Source organism: Uranotaenia lowii, chromosome 2 (genome assembly GCF_029784155.1).
Source record: "Uranotaenia lowii strain MFRU-FL chromosome 2, ASM2978415v1, whole genome shotgun sequence".
Lineage (NCBI taxonomy): Eukaryota > Metazoa > Arthropoda > Insecta > Diptera > Culicidae > Uranotaenia > Uranotaenia lowii.
In genome coordinates, this window is record NC_073692.1 from 60,752,751 (window position 1) to 60,778,000 (window position 25,250).

A 25,250-nucleotide genomic window follows, 5' to 3' on the forward strand; every position below is an offset into this window, starting at 1 on the left:
GTAATTTTTTTCAATTTTGCCATTTTTGTGATTTTTGTCACTTTTGTCATTTTTGTCATTATTGTAAATTTTGTCATTTTTGTCATTTTTGTCATTTTTGTCATTTTTTTCATTTTCGCCATTTTTGTGATTTTTGTCACTTTTGTCATTTTTGTCATTTTTGTCATTTTTGTCATTTTTGTCATTTTTGTCATTTTTGTCATTTTTGTCATTATTGTCATTTTTGTCAGTTTTGTCATTTTTGTTATTGATGTCATTGATGTTATTTATGTAATTTTTATAATTTTGATTAGGTTTTTGTTATTTTGATCATTTTTTACAACACTGTCATTTTTGTCATATTTTTTATTTCTGTCGGTTCTGTCATTTTGCTGTTTTTGTTAATCTGGTAATTTTTATAGTTTTAACCCATTCGAGACGGCGCCAGTGGTCCAAAACCCAGAAAAGCTGGCAGAAAGTCGATTTTTGATGCACTCATAATTTTCTATCCAAATATTTCATCGTGTTCCGGCATTTTCAAGTTAACTGAAACCATGAAAATGATAGTCTCAAGTTTACCCGTTTCGGAGTTCTCAAAGAAATGCTAAGAAAAGATTGAATATTTTTTGAAAAATTCGCAAAGATTTGCTTACATTGAAAAACGAATAGATATTCAAATTGCGAATTTATATTGCTTTGCATCTTCCCGGATCACGAACTACATTGATATTAAATTGGATCTCTAGGTTGATTTTTCTCAAAAATCCATTCATAAAACATCATTTTCATATTTTGAAGCACTATCAGTATGAATTTCTGTGTTATTCTTACTTTTAGGAAAACTCCCAAAACATAATTAAATTACGGTTTCTCAAATATTCCTCTGAGTATTGTTGAAATCATAGAACCTTTTTTGCTATTCAATATTCATGAGAACCGATTGAAATTTAAAAAATTGTTAGAAACTTTTATGATATTATTTTAAAAATATTAAATATGAAATAAATTTAAAAATAAATACTAAAGGTTAAATTAAAAAAATAAGAAAATATGAAGCAAAAAGTTTGTATTTCTCGTTTAAAATGTAAACTAAGTTTTTTGTGTTAAAACAACCATTGATATAATAAATGATCATTTAAGAAAAAAAGCCTACAAACGTTAATTTCAAAATTTTGATCAGTAGTGGCGAAATTGTTGAACAATTCTCTTCTATCATAAAATCTCTATTGTGACTCGTTAATTAATGAAAAATTAAAAAAAATGATCGGTACTAGAGCGTTGTCAGGTCAATATGTATTTATTTAATTTCATATGTATTGTAATTTTGAGATAATTTTAGATTCAATTAACCTTTCTAGGATGTGATAGATTTTGCAGCAATCTGTTGGAAAATTTTAATACAAGAATTTACTTACTAAGATATAAAAATAAATTAATTTTTGTCGAATTCTTACAGTAAAAAAAGAAAATTAAAAGAAAATATGAAAATAATATGTTATTATTGTGAAATTATAATTATTGAACAATTTTGAAAGGTTCCAGAGTAAAAATTGTTGAAAACAGACTTTTTGCCAGCTTTTTTGAGAATTGGACCACTGTGCGGCGACTTTTTTCGAACGCGTCCCCCAGGAGCCAAAAATTTTTATTCTTTGATTCGATCAATTTTTATCTCAAAAACATGAATACAATGAAGTTTTCAAAAATTAATCGTAAATTTACGAACAACGTTCATTGCACACCGTGTGTGCAGTCCGCTCCTCGAAATAAAATTATTTCGAGGAGCCGCATTGCACACACGGTGTGCAATGGGCAGAAAAATGAAAATACACCATTCAAAACATGATCAACCTTCGTTTCAATTGTTGTTTGGTTATAAAAGAAAAAATATAATGCAAAGAATATTATGTAATGTTGTTTGAACCAACAATCAGTGTTTTTAAAAATTTTTCCAATAAAAATGTGTTTACTCTTGTGATTTATGACGATGGTTTCTACTTTGTCGGTTTCTACCCAATTTTTTCTCCTGTGGATTTTTTTTTTATACGAGAACTATTTAAGTAGTCTAACTATTAAACTCCGGTTAACTTAGTCTTGTATTAATTTATAACTATATTTCATAAAAAAATATGCAATGAAAAATTTAGTGTTCATCACATAATCTTCCGTACTTTTTTCTGAATAGCACCTTGGAATAAGGTGATTTGTCCAACATTTCATGAAGGCGCATAGAACGGAGCGTTCAAATTTTTAAAAATTTAATACAACATAAAACTAAAATTTCCTAAAAATCATAAATTGATTGTTTGAATAGATTTCATGAAAAAAATAATGAAATTCAATGATGATGATATTATAAAGCGGGCCACAGACTACACAACATTTGTACAAATGCGATGAAATTCGATGAAATTTTGTCGCTGTGAGCACGATTTGCATAATGTATGGCACTGCTTGAATGAGCGCCCAAACGGTTGGAGTAAAATCGGTCGGGATCGAAATATTTTGTACAAAACATTCTCCCAGCCGGGGTGGAGATGGTTTTTTTTGTTGCTGTTGCTGTTTTCGCCAGCAATCATTTGTATTCGCGTGAAATATGTTTGTATAGTGTGTGGGCGAGCATAGATCAAACAATCGACGCGGAATCATCGAATTTCTACAGGCCAATTTGTGTAGTCTATGGCCCGCTTAAGCAAACACTTACAGAGATAAAGTTAATTCCATTTGGTTTTTTTTAAATAAATTGTAAAAAGTAACCAATAATTTAAATTTTATTTGATCATTCGATAGCTATCGTAAATAATATTTTCAACTATAAGATAGAGATTCCAAGAACACCTTTGTGAAAGTAGAATCTACTAAAACTCCCCGCCAAGGGCTAAAGAACCCAATAGCACACTCTAAATCTTGAGAATTTAAAAATAAGACTTTACAATACAGAATTCACACAAACGCTATACACCAGGTCCAAGATGCATATCAATTTCAGTTATTCTCTGCACACCATAACCTAAACAATCAACAACGCAAACTTCCACAACAACAGCACAAATAGCCTATAAATGCCCTATTGTCTGTATCGACAATAGTCTGTACGAAACGAAAATCTGTCTGCGCTGCCTAATTTTATGTCATTTTCATCCCCAGATATTTTGAAAACATTTTCATTCACAGTGAAACCATTGTCAAATTATGTTTACCTATGCTTTACAGATTCTATTGGTTCAAGAACCAATAAAATTGGTCCACTAGTTTCATCAAAATCATGAAATAGTTAAAACAACTTCCATTGCACACACGGTGTGCAATCGGTCTTATAGCCTCGGAAAGTCATTGCACACACGGTGTGCAATCCGTCTCGGGTGGGTTAAGTTTTTTTTTGTCATTTCTATATTTTTTGGACAACACTGTTAGATTTATCAATTTAGTTATTCGCGTCATTTTAATTATTTTTTCATTTTTGTCATCTTGACATTTTTAATAATTTTGTTTTTTTTTTTGTCATTATAATAATTGTTAAGATTAGTAATTTTTTATAATTTTTGTAATATTTGAAAACATTGTCATTCTGTCATTTTCTTTATTTTATCATTTTTGTCAATTGTCATTTATACCACTTTTGTCATATTTGCCATTTTAGTTATTTTTGCCATTTTTATTTTGTCGTTTTCGTCATTTGTGACATTCTAGTAATTTTTCAAGATGTTTTATTTTTTTAAAATTTTCTCATAAACTTATTTTTGCCATTTTCGTATGTATTTGTCATTTTTGTCATTTTGTTATTTTTTTTCATATTTCTCATTTTTGTGATTTTTGTCATTTTTGTCATTTTTTTTGTTTTTGTTTTTGTAATTTTTGTAATTTTTGTAATTTTTGTCATTTTTTGTCATTTTTGTCATTTCTGTCATTTTTGTCATTTTTGTCATTTTTGTCATTTTTGTCATTTTTGTCATTTTTGTCATTTTTGTCATTTTTGTCATTTTTGTCATTTTTGTCATTTTTGTCATTTTTGTCATTTGTGTCATTTGTGTCATTTATGTAATTTTGATAATTTTGATTAGGTTTTTGTTATTTTGATCATTTTTTACAACACTGTCATTTTTGTCATATTTTTTATTTCCGTCGGTTCTGTCATTTTGCTGTTTTTGTCAATCTGGTAATTTTAATAGTTTTAAGTTTTTTTTGTTATTTCTATATTTTTGGACAACACTGTTAGATTTATCAATTTAGTTATTCGCGTCATTTTAATTATTTTTTTCATTTTTGTCATCTTGACATTTTTAATAATTTTGTTTTTTTTTTTGTCATTATAATAATTGTTAAGATTAGTAATTTTTTATAATTTTTGTCATATTTGAAAACATTGTCATTTCAGTGATTTTCTTTATTTTATCATTTTTGTCAATTGTCATTTATGCCACTTTTGTCATATTTGCCATTTTCGTCATTTTTGCCATTTTTATTTTGTCGTTTTCATCATTTGTGACATTCTTGTAATCTTTCATGATGTTTTATTTTTTTAAATTTTTCTCATAAACTTATTTTTGCCATTTTATGTATTGTTAAATTTGTCATTTTTTTCCAATTTTCGTCATTTTTGTCATTTTGTTATTTCTTTCATATTGGTAAAGTCAATTTTGTCTTTTTTTGTTATATTTGTCGTTTTGCCATTTTTATCATTTTTGTCATTGTAATTTTTTTGTCATTTTTGACAACATTATCATTTTGTCATTTTTCCAGATTTTGCAATTTGGTCATATTTGCGTTTTCTCTCATTTCTGTCTTTTTATAATTTTAAGTTATTTTTTGTTTTTTAATAATTTTGACAACACTGTCATTTTTGTCATTTTTAATTTTTGTATTTTTTTTCATTTCTATATTTTTAGATTTCTTTAAAATAATTTTTGACAACACAATAATTTTTGTTCAGTTTTGAAATTTATGTCTTTTATTTAATTTTTTGTATTTTTTGTTATTTATGTCATTTCTGAAAACAATGTCATTTTCGTCAAATTTCATATTTTTGTTTTGTATGTCATTTCTGTTAATTTAATTTAATTTTTGTGTCATTGTTGTTATTCAGTTTCTCAAATTTAGTTATTTTTATCATTTTTGTCAATTTTCCAATTTCGAAAATGTTTTCCTCATTTATGTCAATATTCTTTTTATTTCCATTTTTGGTCTTTTTTAAATTTTGTCATTTTTCAAGGTTTTGTGTTATGTTGGTATTTTTGTTATTTCTGTAATTTTACCGTATTGGTCATATTTGATTTTATTGTAATTTTTGTATTTTTTAATTTATGTTATTTTTGTCATTTTGGTAATTTTCGTCATTTTTGTCTTTTTGGACAACACTGTCATTTTTTTTTCATTTTTAGTCATTTTTTGTCATTTTTGTCATTTCTATAATTTTTGTCATTTTTGTTTTATTTGTTATTTTATTATTTTTGACATTTTTGTTAGTTTTCAGTTTTATAACATTGTTCTTATTTTTGTCAGTTTTGTCATTGGTGTAATTTTGGTAATTTTTTTATATCTTGTCATTTTCGACAATTTTTTTCATTTTGTATATTTTTTTCCTTTTTTGGCGGTTTTATAATTTTTAGTATTTTTTTTGTTATATTTGTATTTTTCGACAACTTTATCATTTTTGTAATTGCTGTCGTTTTTCTGATTTTCATCATTTTTGGCATTTCTGTAATTTTTGCCATTTTTCTTATTTTTATAATTGTTATATTTTTTGTCATTTTGGACAACACTGTAATTTTTTTATGTGTTTGTCATTTTTTGCTATTTTCATTTTCGACAACACAGTCATTTCTGATGTTTTTGTCATTTTGTTAATTTTGTCGTTATTGTCATTTAAAAAATATTGCCATTCTTTTCATTTTTTTTATATTTTTTTTGATTTAATCATTTTCGACAACACTGTCAATTTTGAAATCTTCTTCATTTGTGTCAACATTGTCTATACGCCAACACTGTCATTTTCGTCTACATTGTCACTTTTGTCAACGTTGTCATATTGCAATGATTTTCGTTTATGTCATTTATTTTTTTTTATTCAACCAAGATCTAAAAAAAAACCGAGATTTTTAAGAAGCACTTTCTATTTGAAACAATTGGATAAGACAACTGTTTTCTGCCGTCAGATACTGTCAGTTGGTATCATTCACTTTTATTTAAAAAATGACGTCACTTAAAGATGCAACTTGAGAGTGCATTTTTCTAGTTAGGTCAATAAAAAATGAACAAAAATCTAGACCCTATTCGCGTAAATCGCATAGGTAGCGTAAATTTGAAAGTAAACTAGCGCTCAAATGACACTCAACGTGCGCGTCTTTAAACATTCTATAAGAATACGATGATGATGATCTCATTTTGTAACGTGATGAGACTTCCTCACCGTCTAGAAGTAAGAAAGCGGTTCGGTAACGAAAATAACGTAACCGCGAATGAGACTAGGTCTACAGGTTTGTGGTTCGTTCTGATCGCGGGCGTAAATCCTGACGCGCAGTTGGGAGCTCGTGAATGAAAAAAAGCGGAATGGAACGGAACTAAGCTAGGGGGTGGGGTACGTGCCAAGTGACTCGACGTTAAGGGGCGTCACCTCTCAAGCGTGACACTTTACACGCCCTCCCCCCTCTTCTTACTGCTCCCGGTTCCGCGTTTCACTCACGAGACGAAACCGCGCTCAATTGTGTCTTTTGTTTGTTTTTGTTTTGTTTTTTTTTGTTTTGTTTTTTTTTTTTGTTTTTTTTGTCCTTTATTTATTTTTTAGTCTTCTTCAATTACAATACTAGTTTTTTGTGTGAATTCTTAAAAAATTTTAGTTTTTGTGTGTTTTCAGTTGATGTAAGGTAAATAAATCTCTTTCCTTTAAGTAATTAAACAATCTTAAACCTAGCTTTTTGTAAATTTATATGTGAATAGCGCGGTGTCGGCTTCGGGCCGAAACTTAACTCCCGTCACTTATCGCTCCGGGTTGAAATTTATGGGGTAGCCATTTGAAAGATAGAAGCGAACAGCAGCAGCAAGTGAGTAGGTGAATGGTTTTCATTTTTCGCAACTGTATCTTTCTTTGAGTCGGTTCAGTGGAAAATCCTCTTTCAAGAAAATTGGTTAAAATATTTCGAAAGTCCACGATTCAGGTTTCAACAGTCCAAGGGATTAATCTTGTCAGTCGGGCGAGTCTCAAGACCAATTAATTAAGGGAGTTCTGTTTAAATTAATCAGGATTGTATCGGGTTAGTCCAAGACACCTGAAAGAGAAAAGACAGAAGACAGCGAGTGTGGCATACATGTTTATTTTTTTGGGGAGACGCCAGCCGTCATTCACAGTTTTCCACGCGTGAGGCGGAAAAAAGGGACAGGGGTCTCGCACGCGATTTTGTCCACTTTCCCAATCCCACCGGCAGTTGATTCGGTTTTTCTTTCGTGGGAGCGTTTTATGCAGTAATTTAGTAAGTAGGTCGTTGAGTCGGTAATTTGTGACGTTTAATTTGGACCAAGTGTGTATTCGAGAAGGGCGTGTCGATCGGCGTTGAGGATTGAAGATCTATTGACATCTTCCTGTCAAAAATTTTAAAAAGATCTAACGTATTCGAATTTTTCAATCGCAATTTTGAAAATCAATTTTAGTCTGAGTTTTGGATCTGAACTGCAAATCTAAATCATTCGAACAAGGCCTTGGTCAGCAAAGAAAATATCCAAAACCTTTTGAGAACAAGTTTGAAACATTTTATTTTCCTGTTTCAATTCTTTAAGATTTATAATAATTTATGAATAATTTTAACGTTTTTGTCCTACAATCCTAAACAGCGACACGCCCTTCGCTCAAAGTGTTCTAAATGTGACGCTGTTGCCGTCCTCACGGATTTTCCACTTAATTTACGTAGACGTGACGATAGGTTAAAATTACGGTAACATGTGATGTAACAAGTAAGTGATAAGTTCCGCTACACAGGTATTACGTTTAGCTTTTCTTCAACATTCAACAAGAAACTGGGTTAAGGATTTTCGCTTTCCCGCAGCGCAGCGTGACTCTTTCAATTTAATGTAGCTGTTTTTAGGTTATGTTTAAGGTGCGTTTCAGATAGAGTGCGCCGCCTGGTGGCGAAAACGATTCTTTCATCTTTGAATGTGTTCGATAACTTCCCCGGGGAACTTCCGAAACATCTGCAGATCGATATAACATACATTTGTATAAATAAGATCGGAGAAAACAGTTTAGGTCAGTTTGGGGACAAAATTTCCAGCATCAGCTGCCAGCTCCGGCTCGCTTATTCGTCATCATCGGCTCCGGCACAGTTCGGACAGACAGGTTTGCCCTCCATCGAGTAGAACGACTTGCCAGTGACCGGCTTTTTGCAGTCCTATAAATAGGCAGGAAGATTATACGCGACCAAGACACACAGATAGATAGACTTAAGTTAACGCTAAAAAACCAGAAAATTTTCCATTGAACCCTACCCGATTTTCACACATGTTCTTCGGTCATCAAAATCTATACATCATCCTTCATCGGTCAAGGTTCCACCCCCTCAGTAACCTTGGACCTACCCTCGGATTCAAACTTCACAAAGTATAAATATTTACTTCAACAACCAAAAAAAAGTACACAAGTTCAACGCCTGTTCAAAAAGATGAAAGATTTGACGGCACAAAAACGCAAACCAGAAAACCCTAAAATCCAGGCGTCGGCGTTACTGCAAAATATACCAATACGCATATTGGAGTGCAAAAATCTAATTACCAAAGTACATATACGAAACAAAATAAATCATCCTTAACCAATTGCGGGCAAAATCGGTGAAGTTGAACCGGCAATTGGGATTTTTAGGCGGCGGCCAAGCGCTAACGAGAAATTTGCTGCTGCTGATCGATCGATTAGCTGCAGATCGTTTGCAACTTCGATTTGCTTGCCTTGCCCTGTTGGGAATTTATTTCGTTTTGAAGGGGCATATATGACGTAATTTTATAAATTTGGTTGATCATAAATGAAAAAAGAATTAAGCAAAAATATTTGTTGGAAATAAGATTTCAAAACCTAAGACTTGAAGAATAAAAAATGTAATGACCATCAGATTATCCGACTATTTTACTATAACTTTTTTTGCTGTTAAATTGAAACTTAAATTGTTATGCTTTCTAAATTCTTCTAATATAGTTTTTTTTTTTCAATCAAATTCACATTTGTGCACATATTTTTATTCTAATGTTTCTAATGTTTCAATTCATTATTCTGTATTGTTTCGATTGCATTCGATTTTTAAAACTTTTTTGTATATCTCCAATTTTAATTTCTCTTTTTTCGAATTTTCGAGTTTTCGTATTTTTTTTTTATTCTGATGGTGATGTTTTCCATTATTTTTTGTTGTTTTTAATTTTGTTCAGTTTTTAACCTTTTTCTTAATTTTTTTTTGTTTTACTTCCCTTTTTATTTTTTTATTTTTGATTTTTCTTCATTTATTTATTTTGGGCCTTTTTATTGATTTATTTTCAAATTAATTTTATCTGTTTTTCTTGTACTTCCCTTTTTTACATTCATTCTTGTTTCTTAATTATCTTTCTTCGTGTCATTTTTTAATTACTTTTCATTCATATGAATTGTTTCATTTTTCCATACTTTGTGTCTTTTCTATTTTTTATTCCATTTTCCCTTTTTTTTTCAAATTCTACACATGTTATTTCCATATTTTTCGTTCTTCCATATTTTTCTCCGTTTTCCCATGTTTTTCCTTCTTTTTACGAAATTTTCTTTTTTTCTAATTTTGTTTTTGATTTTTTCATTTTTTCCACAAATTTTTTTATTCTTTCAATTTTATTTTATTTTTTCATTCTTTTTATTTATTTTTTATTTTTTTTTTTACAAACTCATTTTTTCCTTTTCTTTTTTTTTTATTTTTTAATTTTCGATTTTTTACCATGTTTAACACATTCGTCGCCACGGCAGCCTTATTTGGGTGACGGGTGTATTTCCTGGGGGGGCCCGTCACATCAAAAAGCGGGTGACGCTCTCTTTCTCTAGTTAGCCGCTCAGTTTAGCCACATGTTGCACATCTGGGAATTCTCTTTTTTTTTCTCGCTCCCGGAATTTCTTAAAGCCCGGCTAGTAAAACTCCCGAAATGAGCGTGGCGACGAACGTGTTAATTTTTATTCAATTTTTTTTTAATTTTTTCAGTTTTTTTGTTTTCCATTTTTTCCATTTTTTAATTTTTTCAATTCTTTTGAATATTTTCTTTTTTTTTAATTTTTTTTTATTTTCAAAATTCTTTTTCATTTTTGCAATATTTTTCCATTTTTTCAATCTTAATTTTTTCATATTTTTTTTAATTTTTCCATTTTTATTATAATTGTTTTTTTTATTTTTTAAATTTTTTAATTTTCAATTTCAATTGATTTTTTAATTTTTTTCCATTTTTTCCTTTTTTCCATTATTCTTTTTTTATTTTTTCCATTTTGTTTATTTTTTCTTTTTCTTCCATTTTTTTGATTTTTTTTTCCATTATTTTCAATTTTTTTCCTTTTTCTTCTTTTTTATTTTTTTCCATTTTTTCCACTTTTTTATTTTTTTTCCATTTTTTTGAATATCTTCCAATTTTTTAATTTTTTTATTTTTTCCTTTTTTTTATTTTTCAATTATTTTTATAAATTTTTTTATTTTATTTTTTCCATTTTTTTTTATTTTTTTCATCTTTTTTTTTCATCTTTTTTTTCATCTTTTTTTTCATCTTTTTTATTTTTTTCATCTTTTTTTAATTTTTTCCATCTTTTGTAATTTTTCCATTTTTTTAATTTTTTCCATTTTTATTTATTTTTTCCGTTTTTTTGTTTTTTGCATGTTTTTTTCCACTATTTTTTAATTGTTTCATTTTTTTTACATTTTTTTTATATATTTTCCGTTTTTTTTTTGAATTTTTTTACCATTATTTTTTATTTATTTTTTCTGTATTTTTTTTTATTTTTTTCCATTTTTTTTTATTTTTTCAATTTTTTTTTATTTTTCCTTATTTTTAATTTTTCTTTTTTTTTACATTTTTTTATTCTTTCCATTTTTTTTATTATTTTCATTTTTTTTTGTTTTTTCCATTTTTTTTATTTTTTCCATTTTTTTTATTTTTTCCATTTTTTTTATTTTTTTCATTTTTTCTATTTTTTCCATTGTTTTTTTCCATTTTTTTATTTTATACATTTTTTTAAATTTTTTCCCTTTTTTTTTAATTTTTCCCATTTTTTTTATATTTTCCATTTTTTTCCATTTTTTTTCCATTTTTTTCCATTTTTTCCATTTTTTTCCATTTTTTTTTATTTTTCAAATTTTTTTTTATTTTTTCCGTTTTTTTTTATTTTCCCCATTTTTTTATTTTTCCCATTTTTTTTTTATTTTTCCCATTTTTTTATTTTTCTCATTTTTTTTGTTTCTCCCATTTTTTTCCTCATTTTTTTTTAATTTTTCCTATTTTTTTAATTTTTCCCATTTTTTTTTTATTTTTCCCATTTTTTTTTTATTTTTCCCATTTTTTTTTATTTTTCCCATTTTTTTTTTATTTTTCCCATTTTTTTATTTTTCCCATTCTTTTTAATTTTTCCCATTTTTTTTATTTTTCCCATTTTTTTTATTTTTCCCATTTTTTTTATTTTTCCCATTTTTTTTTATTTTTTTTTATTATTTCCATTTTTTTAAATTTTTTTCATTTATTCAATTTTTTCCCTTTTTTTCATTTTTTCCAATTCTTTTATTTTTCTCCATTTTTTTTTTATTTTTTTCCATTTTTTTCATTTTTCCCAATTTTTTCATTTTTTTTCCAATTTTTTCATTTTTTTCCAATTTTTTCTTTTTTTCCAATTTTCTTCCAATTTTTTAATTTTTTTTGCCAATTTTTTAATTTTTTTCCATTTTTTTTAAATTTTTTCCATTTTCTGCATATTATCAAAAATATTATCCATTTTTTTGTTATTTTTTTTTAATTTTTCCATTTTTTTTTTATTTTAAATTTTTTTTCGTTTTTTTTTTCATTTTTTTTCATTTTCTTTTATTTTTATAAAAAATTTTTCCATTTTTCCATTTTTTAATTTTTTTTTTATTTTTCCATTTCCATTTCCATTTCCATGTCCATTTTTTCATTTTTTCATTTTTTCCAATTTTTTCGTTTTTTTTTTTGTCATTTTATAAATTTTATTGCCATTTTTCCATATTTTTTTGTCATTTTTCAATTTTTTTGTCATTTTTCCATTTTTTAATACATATAATATTTTAATACAATTTTTTAGTCTCTTTTTTAAATTGTTTTGGTTTTTTTTCCATTTTATAGGGGAACTGGAGGTATAATGCCCAGTGTGGGCAAAATGCCCCACTGCAATATCTAGCTAGATATACACTTATTTTCAGAATTCTGTACGTTATTCCCTTCTAATTAACAGTAGAAACCTTTTGTACAAAACATTAGCATCAAATATACGATAAATCCCTGCAAAAATCCAGAAATATTTTTCAAGCCATATTCTTTGCAATTTTTGCCTTAACTTACGCAAGGAATTACGGCATCAGTAAGCAAAAAAATACCTGACATCTGTTATAACGATGAACATTGGTCTTGAAAATCATCACAAAACGAAAAATTTCCTAATTCAATTATTTTTCCTGTTGTTTTGAACGATTTTTAACAGACATGTCTAGGTGGGTCAAAACGCGCCATGTCCGTTTATCTTTAAGCATGTTTCATATTTGTTTAAATGTATATGCAGTTTCATCTCAACAATTTTAAAGATATTTATATGTTGTATTGAAAAACATAACTTTGAATATAAACGAATATATTTAAAATTCCTAAAATTAATATAGATTTAACTAACTATTCACAAGAATTTGAGTGTATCTGGCAGCACTCCGCGTAGCAATACATTTTTCCATCTGGGAAGTAGAATAGAAGTGTTTTTACCTGGCAAACACTTTCGGAGGCACTTGAATCAATAAACACTTATTAAACGTTAAACGGCGCGATTGGGTACACACATATGCGCATTATGCCCCTACTGAATCTGAAATTCCATTTTCAACCTACTCTTCAAACTTCATTAAATTTGTGGCCTTTTTTGATCTTTCAGTTATTCTAACTATTGGATTTAGACAGAAAATAAACCAAGCTTCCAAACACAACCGGACATTAAAGTTAATCTTTTCAAATATACTCTAAAACAAGGCTATCTTCTTAACGTGGGCATTATGCCCCCTCTTCCCCTATCTCTTTTTGTGGTTATTCAAATTTTATCATTCTTCACTTGCAGATTAAATGTCTTTGAATGTCAATTTTTTTTTGTGTATTTTGTATAATTTTCAACTTTATAATTTTTTTTTTATTTTGCCTTTTTAACAGTTTTCTACTGCTTTATATTTTTTCACTTATATTCCATTTATAATTTATTTTTTAAGTTCGACATATTCCAGTTCCTTTATATTGCAATCATGTTTTTCATGACTTCCATGTTTTATTGATTTTTTATGTTTTTTCATATATTTTACATGTTTGAATTTGTTTTCATTGTGGTTTGATTTTATTTTGTTTATATGAAATTTTTGTCATATTTTTATGTTTGGCTTTTACCAATCTTTGGATTTTTAAAAATAATTTTCAATTTTAGTTTCTTCAACATTTTTGAATTATTCTTTTCTTTTTTTTTTCACCATATCCGTTTTTGCCATTTAAGTTTTTTTTTTCACAATTTGTATAGCTTTTTTGTTACCTTTCATTGGCTGATTCGATTTGAATAAATAGATTCTATATTTACTTTTATCTGTTTTTTTTTGTTGTTTTTAAAATTCTCGAAACTTTTTAATTTTTTTCAAATAAAAAATTTCTTTTCCGGAGATTTCTTGATTTGTTTTTTTAACCCTTACAGTTGTTCATGGATTTTTCTTATTTCCCTGGACTTTGAATATTTGTCTGGCGAATTTGTTTAGATTTCAATACCGAGATTCATTTTTCAAAAGAACCATCCAACGTTTAAATTTCATTTGATTATGTAGTAAATAATATATTCAAAACATCTAAAGTAAAAAATCCCTTTTGAACATAACTTGGGAAAAGACAGAATTTCAAACTCAATCAAAAAACTGTCATGTTTTCTGTTTCGCTCATTTGAAAAGGAATGATACCTAGAAAAAATCAATGTAACATGAAAGTTGAATATCTTTCAAAATAAATGGTTCAAATTGTTTTGAGCCTACAAATTTTAAAAATAGATATCATTTTTTTTTGCAAAAGTAGAAAGTAGTAATTAACAAACGACATCGTTATGATTACAAAATATCAATTCAATTGTTGTCCAAAGAAGATTATACAGAAAAGTAAACTTACCACCACGTTTTTTCTGTCTAGACTTATTTAAACATTCTTTAAAAAAAGGAAAGTTTTAACATGTTTTACAACACTTTAATGATTGGAAAAAGAGTTTTCATCACAAAATGACCCAACGAAAAATTTCCAAGTAATTTAAAACTATCTATTAAAACCATAATAAACCTCGAGGATGAATAAATCTGAAGGTTTAAAATCCCAACAAAAAACGAAATCAACGTGATTTACAATGTTTTTCTACATTGAAACGTTGCTTAGTCTGGCAGTAAGAACAGGTTATCAGTAGTAACAGATGTTGATGAATTTTGTAATAGCTGTTTTGATTGCGTTACAGATTAAAATAATGACACCACACTAGTCACTTGATGGTCAATTCAAATCAGATGAACTCCTCTGATAGCCCGTTTTTTTTTTCAACATCCTTCACCAAGAAAATGATTGATTGTGTTTTTTTTTCATTTCATCAGTTATTCAAAAAGCACTAATTTTACACAAGTTTAAAATTCTTAGAAAAATTTCAAAACACTGATCTCGTAAATGACCTCTAAAATTTTTGAAGTGCATCCTTGAGAACTTTTAAAGATCCTTTTCAATCCGGTTCTTTTCGGATATTTGCAGTTGACTCTCTGCTCAACCAAGACGAATGTTTTGTTTTTGGAAGACCCCGTTTTCCGGTTCCACGAAATGTGCTCTACTCACCCTGCAAACGAAACAATCCGGATGCCACTGGCTGTTGAGGGCCGAGATGTAGTTCTCCATGATGGCCCGGTTGCACCCGTTGCACTTGGGGGCGAACATGTCGAAGTAATCGTTGCGGCAGTACGGTTTTCCATCCCGCTCGTGGAAGCCATCCTCCCCGAACTGTTGGCCGCACTGGGCACAGAAGAAGTGCTCCGTATGCCAGGTTTTCTCCAGCGCCGTCACACATTTCTGGATTTTTATATTCCGTTTCGAGTTTTCGCGATGCGTAGGAGAAAATTGAAAAGTTTTTGATCAGCGCACGATTTTTCACGCTTCCAAAAATGGAAACGCAAAAATATGCTCCACGATTTTTGGTGGGGAAGTTGCATCGAACTTTCTTTTCCGATGAAGGCGCATGGTGGTTGCTGCAATGCAGCAACAACCATGCGTCTCCTTTAGAAGAAAATTCGAGCGCAGCTCCAGCCCACTAAAATCTAGAATTCCTAGTCTTACATCCAAGATCGGTCCATTGCAATATGCGCAACGTGGGCTGAACAGATTGTGGTAATCTGCCTCGCAGTAGGGATTTCCGTCCCGCTCGAAGAAGTTCCGGGTTCCCAGCTCCTGGCTGCAATGATTGCAGGTAAAATGCTCCGGATGCCAAGTTTTTCCGAGGGCCGTAATGACCTGACCGATGATGGGCTTATCGCATGCATTACAGCATCCCTTCTGGGTCGTATTAACTCCTTGACGGCTCATGTCGGCCTGCAAATTTCCGAGCATAGAATCCAACTGATCACTTCCGGGCTCAAGCTGTTCCGTAGTCGTTACGGTCGTCAAAGTAGTTTGATAGTGCGATACGCCTTGATTCGGCTTGGCGTAATCCGTAACCAGCTGATTCTGATGCGATCCGGATGTGATCTGTAACGAAACGAACAAACAAGAAAAAATAACGCTCAACTTAATCCATCAATCAAAATCGAATATCCTAACAAAATGCAACTGTGCAGATCCGATCGAAGAAGGGTGGGGATGCAGAAAATTAATCGCGAATATCCTCGTTCGAATCAAGAGCAGAGAAAAATGTCTTGCTGCGACGCCGATTCAAATTGAACTGACTGGCCCGGCAGTGGTTATGAATTTTATTCCTGGCCTTTTGCCGTGCTTCCATCCACCACCAGTTAGAAGTAAAAAACGCGCGTGTGTGTCTGTAAGGCGCGAGCAACTACTAACTAAGCGCAGTCATAGGACGAACTACGCCATCATCATCATCATCTATGATGATGGCGGTGATGGAGGAGAACCACAATGGCTGTTCGTGATGATACTAGAGTTCGCTAACAACCCTTCTGGAAGAATTTAAAAAAAAGAAGGGTGGGTGGTTGCATCTTTAGACAACCATTCAATGCTATATTTGCGATTCGCCGCCGCGCCGGTAGAACAATAATAATAAGAGTTCAATTTCACCGACAGTCGCGATTATTTACTAATGGAAATGAGCTGGGTGTGGAAAAAAGTTCCAGCTACAATAACTGTAAGGAATGTTCAGCTTTTTGGCATTTGATCTTATGAATTGAACAAATTTATGACGAAAAAAGTTCTCAACTTCTGACTGCCAAAATAATGAAAAATGTTAAAAATCTTGTTGGACCAATTTTAGGCTTCTATAAACCTGATGCAGAAAATGTTTTGTATCCTGAATTGTTTGCTATTTTCAAATTCATTTCTTGGTACCGAAGGAAAATATAAATGTGTCAGAGCTTTCAGATTTTGAAAGGCCGATTATTTCAGAATCGAACGTGGATAAGAGGTTGCATATTTTACTTTCAATTCGAAGGAATGATGCTGAAATCAAATCTTCAAATAAGTATATCTCAGTGTAAGTGAAAGAAAATTTTATAACGCTTAAAGCTTCTCAATACATATATGTATATAACCAACAACAAAAGAGTAAATTTACTTTATCTAAAAAATAATATCGATGAGTTTTCAAAGCCGTTTTTCAAATGTTTTTCCATATTTTTTTTTCTTCCAAAAGCTTTGATTTTTCTCCAGAAAAAGAGCTCTAAAACTCACAAAACAGTACATACCTCTAAACTATATCAACACACAAACTTAGACTTTTAATAGAGAGTTCAATCATTGATCATATTATTATTTCCTTGAGTCGAAAGATCTGGAGAAATTCCAACAAATACTGGGATTTATGACAACTGAGGGAATTAGATTGATTTTTTTTTTTCATTGGTATAACATCGGATTCTATTGGTTCTACACTAAGGTTGCCAGATTTTTTTTCAGCACGTATCCGGCCCGGACAAATCCGGGCTATTTTATTTAAAAACCTAACAAAATTCGGACATTCGATTTCAAAATTGTCGACCAAAAATCCGGGACAATTTGGTCAAAACCCAGGAATAACATGAAAAAGTGTCTTTTTTCATCAAAACTCAACAGCAGATTTCCTATCGTAATTTAGGCTTCCTTAAAACCTTCAATAATATTCTTTTTAAAATTTTCTCAAAAATTTTCGTTTTGGACGCATAAATAAAATAAATTTAAAACACGATTTGTTTTTTTTTTTGTGCGATTTGGCAAATAAGGAGAATAAATCCGGGAAAACCCGGGCTTATTAAATTAAATCAGGATAACTGGGCCGAAAACATCCGGATGTTATCCCGTGCGAAGAAACATCCGAAAGTTTCCTTTGTAGTTTTGACCGGGAGCGTCAAAACTTTCTACTGCTTCCATCCGGGTTCGCAAACTTGTAACCTTTCACATTTCCCTGAAAATAAAAATCAATCGAATAAACAAAAATTGAGTTCGGCTGCCGAACTTAGTTTTGAGTACGCCTATTAGAACTTAGTTTTGAGATTGCCCAGTCGAACTCAGAGTTGAGGACTGTCACTGAAGTACTGTTTTTAACCAAAATAACTTTTTATTTTCTTGGCGGCCCGCCACACTCCCTCACACCAAGAAACTCATATGAGCCTCCTGGTAATGGACGCTAACTGTTCTCTGCATGTCTGACAGCAAAAGGAAAAACACAAAACGCGAGCAAAAATTTACTCTTGCTGAGAACTTAAATAATATAGTTACTTAGTGCGAAGAGATGTTACGTTACAAAACTTAATTGCAACATGAATCTCAGTTGAAATAATATTTCCTTTTAAGAGATCCATGTACATATTTGATATTGATTATCTACTAAAATTTAATTTGAAATACTACAAAAAATTTAATAAACTACATTTAATTATACTAAATTTACAGCTAAGAAAAATACAAGACTAATAATACATAACTTCTGAATAGTCGTTGGATGATCAACGGCTTAAATTTTCTTTTAAAATAATGTATTAGTTTGGTCTTGAAACAGTTTCTATTTGTGGAATTTTTTATATCCTCAGGAAGAACTTTGAATTTGGTTGGATCAATAAAAGAAATTCGACGTTGGCCACGAGAAGTTGAAGATGTGCTGCGTACCAAGTGATGAGAAAAGCAGGTTTTATGGATTCTAACTCCTGTTGTAAATCTCAGGCTTTGACTACTGTTTGACGAGTGCAAATTATCAAATACATAAATAATTGTTTGTAAATCGCAAAGTTGATTTAGAGGTGATATGTTGTGTGACCTATTAGAATCGATTATATTAGTTGGATAGAGTAGGGGAAGATTAAGGATATCGGTTTTGTAGGGATTGTAGACGTGACAAAAGGGAAAAAGATGATATACATTTTGTGAATTGACCCAAGAAGCTGACCTGTGCAAAATTTCAGCCTAATTGGACTGGATTTAGGGTTGCTTCAAAGCGCTTAAAGTTTTAATTACTACCCTTAAAAATCACCAAAAAGGGAACTAAAGGAAATTCGAAAATCGAAATTTAATTTTGATGCTAATGACTTAAAAATGTATGAAACGTCAAGTTCTGGTGTTGTTTCGAGAAAAAAAAATTATCAAAAATCGACTTCGGTTTTCCGAAAATATGGTCAATTTTCCGAAAAAGCTCCAGAAATTTTATTTTTGTCAAAAAGTTTTTTAGAGATAACATCAAATCTCGACATTTCATGCAAGGCATTTGGAATAAAAATGTTTTCAATTTAGGATTTTCTTTGGTTCCCCCTTTGGTGATTTTTTAAATTTTAAATTCAATTTAAGTCCAAAAATTTATTTTTCGAGATAACACCAGATTTCGATGTTTTATGCATTTTTAAGTCATTTGGAATTAAAAAAAAAAAAAATCGTATTTTTCGGTTTCCCTTGGTCCCATCGTTAGGTGATTTTTGAGAGCCAAAAAACCGAAATATTAAGCACATTGAGGCACCTCTAAATCAAGATTGATTGCACTGAAATTATGCCCAGTAGACTGAGTCGGTTTGGGGTCATTTTTGAATTTCTCAAACCCTGGGGTCTAAAAAGCTTCGTCTTGGTCCAAAACTCATCCTTGATTTTTGGTAGAATTTTTATGTAACGTTTACATGAGTAAATTTGAACTTTTAGGTTTGTATGGCAAAATTGAATATTTTGTACTGAAAAATCAACATAATTTTTGTTTCTTCTGTGGAACCAAGCCAGATGACAGTTTGTGTGCCAATTTATAAAATTCCTAAAGCAAATTTTCCGCTGAACAACTTTGTTGAAGTTATTAGCTGTTTAACAGAGGTGTGTCTTTTCGCACTGATAAACAATAAATTCAATTGACACCACTGCTGGAGCCTCGCGAAGTATTGCAGGAAAAGAAATCATGCAATACCTCCCTAGGCACCCTGCAGGTATGTCAATTGAATTAGTCAATACGAAAAGACACACCTCTGTTAAACAGCAAATAGCTTTTTCGTCTTATAAGATACGAAGCTACGGCCTTGGACAAAGTTGTTCAGCGGAAAATTTGCTTTAGGAATTTTATAAATGTCTGTCAGCTGGCTCGGTTCCACAGAAGAAACAAAAATTATGTTGATTTCTCAGTACAAAATATTCAATTTTCCCATACAAACCTAAAAGTTCAAATTTACTCATGCAAACGTTACTTAAAAATTCTACAAAAAATCATGGATGAGTTTTGAACCAAGACGAAGCTTTTTAGGCCCCAGGGTTTGAAAAATTCAAAAATGACCCCAAATCGACTCAGTCTAATGCCCAGGCCATTTTTTGGGACAAATCTACAAAGTGAATAAAGTGGGCTTTTCGAATTCGATCATTCAAATATTCCCATTCATTTATTGCTACCCAATTGTGTTTATTAAAAAACAATTTGAACAAAATTTAGGTAACTATATAGGAAAAAAATGTTTTGAAACGACAACTTATTCTGCATATTTCAAACTATATTTGATGATCCGTTCAGTGTTTTAGAAATTTTATAACATACTTTATATACGTTCGATTGAACAATACAAACTTTAAAAAAGATATATGGAAAGTGCCCAAACAGTCAAACACAAAAACTTTAAGGGGAATTTTCTCAAATTTCTGTGCACTTAAACCCCTTATGGATGTTTGTAAATGCTATCAAATTTCCGGACCTGAGATGAATTTTCGATGTTTTGATTTAAGTTTATAATCATGTTTAAGACTGTCGAATACCCTTCGCTATTCAAAAAAATATTTGAATAATTTAGGTGACGTAAGTAATAGAAGATTTCCAGTTGGTTTTTAATGATCCTTCAAGGGGTTTCTTCAATCAAAATATATGCAAATGAAATTCTAAAAATGTGAAATTTTTTCCAATGAATCTGTTGACATTATTGAATCAATATTCATACTCTGCACTTGGACGTGAGGGCTCGTATATAATTTTCAAAAATGATGCGCTACTTAACTCGCCTAGCTCTCCGAAACTTCTTCTAAACTCACAAATTCTCTAACATAGGTATTATTTTTGAGTCAAAGAGGAGACAGCGAAATTTAATCATTTTTCCACATTATTAAGTCCTAAAAGTTCAGTTTTGTTCGCTGTTTAGTTAAATTTTTAACAATCGGCCTCTCGTTTGTTTCAAAATGTAAACAGTAAAAATAAATTGTAAAAACACACTATCAAAATTAAGTGAGGAATTACTTTAAATGTTCTGGTTCTGAAGATCGTATACAAAGTATTTTTCACTCGCGAGTTTAGCGTTAAACTAAATTGGAAAATACTATATCAAATTTATTTATTTTGTCTTCGAATTACCTTTATTTTACAAATGTATATTGAACTTATTTATACACATTTAAACTAAAATGAAGGAAACGTTCGAAAGAAGCTTAAAGAGGATTTGAAAATTCATCTTTCAAACTGCTACTTAAGAATAATATTGAACTGTAATTCTCTCAATACTTTCATCCCTATAACTGCAGTCAAGCGCTTTTCTGCGTTTCAATCTTAGTTTTGTATGTGTAAAAATGTAGCAACAAGATGAAGGCATTCTGCATACATACTTTAGTTTCATTCCAACCCCCGCTTTACCGAAAGAGTGAGATGGAAGTCATTAACTTTTGGTTCTGGCCCAACGAAATTCCCTGAACTTCGCTGCGTTTCTATATTACTAGATGATAGGGTGGCAGCCAAATAGGTAATGTTGAATTTCGCAAACTGACTATATACATTTTGTAAATTGGCCCAAAAACCGACCTGTGTAAAATTTTAGCTCAGTCGGACTTGATTTAGGGGTGTATCAAGCGCTAAATGTGGAAGGGAGAGGGAACCAAAGGAAATCGGCAAAATCCAAATTTTAATTTTGATACCAAACGAATTAGAATGCATGAAGCGTCGAGATCTGGTGATATTTAGAAAAACATCTTCCTGGAAAGAAATCTGGGAATTGATTTTTGATATTTTTTTTCTTTTAAAGTAACACCAAATCTCGACGTTTCGTCAAAATTTAAATTTTGATTTTTCCGATTTCCTTAAGTCCCTCCTTTGGTGATTTTCGCGAATAAAAACTCGAAACTTTGAACGCTTTAAGGCACCCCCGAATCAAGTCTGAATGAGCTGAAATATTTCACAGGTCGGGTTTTTTAGGTCAATCCACAAAATGTATAAGATCGGTTTTCGAAATTCGATCATGAAATTTTTCCCATTCATCCATTGCCACTTTACTAGATGGGTACCTTTTTATTTAAGGGATAATTAGGTATGGGGCAATATACCTTATGCACTCGAGCGGCAAACGAAATTTCATTGAGATTTGTTGCCAGTGAAAATAACATGTGTCAAACGAAGGAAAAGTTCTCTTTAATTGGGGTACTGTGGGTTAAAATGGGTTTGCTAGGTTGCTTCATCAGGTCAGATGAATTTTATTATTATTCAAATGGTTTTGACTCCCAACCTTCAAATTCCGGATTCCAGTACTCAATTAGGAAAGTTCAAATTTCCACCGCCCACTCACTGTGAGAAATGGTTGGCACCGACTCTGATCTTTGCTATTCTTAATGGACGTGTGCAAATAAACACTACCGAACCCGATGATTGAATTTTAAGTAGAGCATTTTTGACATCGCTAAATGAGGCCACATTGTGGAGGAAAACGTTTCAACGGAAGTCCCCCCAGGTGAGCGACAGTAGAAAACAAAATTGGCGGGAAACCGACCACTCTCATCACCTGGAAGGAGGCGTACTTTTGCCACAAAGTATCATTCGGTGCAAAAGTATGTATCAATTTTCCCAATTTATGCAGCAAATGCACTTGCTGACTTCGAAACATTTGCACCTTGGCAACAACTGACCAGTTTCGCTCTTCGCATTGGAACATATTTCTGAAGTGGTGATTTAATGCAATTTTCTGGTCCACGCATTCCCGACGAATGTTCGCGCCATGTGGGTGGAAATGAAAATAACGCAAAATCAACAAACTCGCCAAAATAACGTTTGAGCTGCGATGGTTAATATTATCTAACACCTCCACCAAGGCAAGGTTGATCTTGAAACGAGAAGTAAAAATTACCAAATGTTGACATAAGCGGTGTTTGACCTCAAATTAACATATAGGAAAACACAATCCAATACTCGCTTCCTGATATCAAAATTATAAGATATCATTGAAACTTGTCGTAACGATAGATGTATTATATCGAATCTTGCATGATCAAACGTTTTTGAAACACCTCCTACATGACCGATACCAATTTTGACGGTCGCCATACACGGCATCCTCTTACTGTTTGAATTGCTGAATATTTTTACAAATTTCTAATGATCTACATGATTTTTCTATGTGTTGATGATCATGAAGCCGAATTGAGAATGCGATTAAATAAAACATTAAAATATCACTTAAAACGCCAAACTTATTGAACCTATTTTGTCTAGTGGGTCCTTGTGGCGTAGGAGGGTGTTTTCCCAAACGGACGTCGCTCGAGCCGACGTCCACGCTCAATGAATCCGACAGACGAGTGAATTGTTTGGCGCGCGTTTGTTCCTCGTGCGTTTTCTCGCTGGGTGGGTGGGTGGTTGGGTGGATGGCCAGTCGGACCGCAGTCAGACAGGGATGGTCATAAACCCCACGTTTCTTCTCTCTACTACATGTGTACATGTCAGCTCCGTTAATCTTGTGCTGTTTTGAACTGGCCTGCCTTCGTAGTTGGTGATGATCGAGTGAAAGATTTCGGGATTGCACACGGCGCGCAGCCGGTGCTATCCTGTTGGAAATCCGACCGTAACAGTACCAAATTGCAGAAAAATAAAGAAAAATCGAAGCATCGACATCGATCTCGGAATGACCTGATGTTGATGTTACTGTTGAGAATGATGAAAGTAAGAAACAGTCATTGGCTCAAATGGGCCGCGGTGATGAAGTATTTTGAACTTGATATTGAGTTTGTTTACAAAAAACTTCTTTATTCTCTAGAGTATCTATCAACGATAAGATACGATAAGAAATTGACGATTTAAATTGAGGATTTAAAGGATTCATAATCTTAACTCAACTCTTAACTTAACTTAACTCAAACCACACGCTTAACTGAAACAACTCAAACTAGGATCGTGGTAACTCAGCAGTGTAGCCAGTTATTCTGAGTGGTTAGCTCAGAATATCACACGAGAATGAACACATCACTTCAGTGTGAGACTGATAAATATCTATCGCCAATGTGATAAATTGTAGTTTAAGGACTAGACTAAAGAAAGTTGAATGAAGATAACTCTATTCCACCACTGAAACCTGCGTTTTTAACAGGTTATGGGCCCAGATACGCCTGGCTACGGAAATAACGAGTTAGTGAGAGGAGTATTCTAAAGTTTATTACACTCGCGGTTAGCAAGTGCACCAGCAGCCAGCGAAAAAGGACCAGTCCGGGTCTAGTGGCCAGCCATCAGCCAGAGGACAATTGCTTAGGGTCTAATATTCCAGATGGAGTATAAATAAGTCCGTATCGAAGGACGGGATAAGCTTGCTACAGCTAATAAATTTTTGCGTTAATCAATTTTTCAAGCATACTCGACAATACCTTTACTAAATTGAAATATGCTGTCTCAATAACATAACTGATAAAGTATACAGTATTTTTTGTAGACAGTAAACATAAATTATTCTTGATATTTTTCAGATTTGATATTTTATGATCACTTCTACTTTTTAAAAATCGAATCTTGGAGTCTGGAGTTTAATAGTTTTGCGAACCTTCGAAAACACCATCATCCCCATGGAAGACTGGAACATCTTTATGCAGTACTGGTAAGAAATTTTTACTGTCAAGCATTTGATAGCAGAATGTAGAACTGTGACCAGGAAAGAAAAGCTAGCGGAATCAATCACGACGTTGTTTCAGCCGTGAATCCAATTAGACTTTTTGAAAGTGTTGAATTGCTACGAAACCTAAAAGTTAATGTATTGACCCTCATCCGTCCCTGAAATTTGTACCCGTTTTAGTTACTGGAGTAGTATCTTTTTGACACTCATGAATAAAACCAATCTCAACTGTTTTTCAACCGATTTTTACAAAATTAATAGTTTTGAAAACCTCATAATGTAGGGTTGTCATCTGCCCCGCAAAAGCGGGACATGTCTCGCTTTTTTGTTGAATATCCCGCTGTTCAGTCTGACAAGCGGACTGAGAAGAGAGCGGAGGAGAAGAACGCGAGATGAGCGCTAGCCAATCAGCGAGCGCCAGCCGACCGGACAATGGTATAAAAGCGCGCGATCCCGCGTGTTGCATCATCCAGTCTTTGTTCAACCACCACCGCGGCGACATCGATCCAGCAGAGCAATCGGAGAAGAAGAAAGAGTAGGCGAGCCAGCCATCAGTGGCCTACTCCG

At 31.6% G+C, this 25,250-nt stretch overlaps 1 protein-coding gene across 8 annotated transcripts in view; it reads right to left on the reverse strand.

Annotated features, from left to right (window-relative positions):
- Nucleotides 1-25,250, reverse strand: part of LOC129746968 (paxillin-like) — a 254,444-nt gene that overhangs the window by 40,912 nt on the left and 188,282 nt on the right. For 7 of the 8 annotated variants that reach the window (XM_055740946.1, XM_055740943.1, XM_055740942.1 and 4 more), the window contains 2 exons: nucleotides 15,529-15,936; nucleotides 15,034-15,264 (listed from right to left, as the gene is read on the reverse strand). In XM_055740946.1, coding sequence (XP_055596921.1) covers nucleotides 15,034-15,264; nucleotides 15,529-15,936 — 639 coding nt within the window. Of the gene's footprint in view, nucleotides 1-7,693; nucleotides 8,352-15,033; nucleotides 15,265-15,528; nucleotides 15,937-25,250 lie in introns of those variants that run through there. The other variant, XM_055740948.1, reaches the window with a different exon arrangement.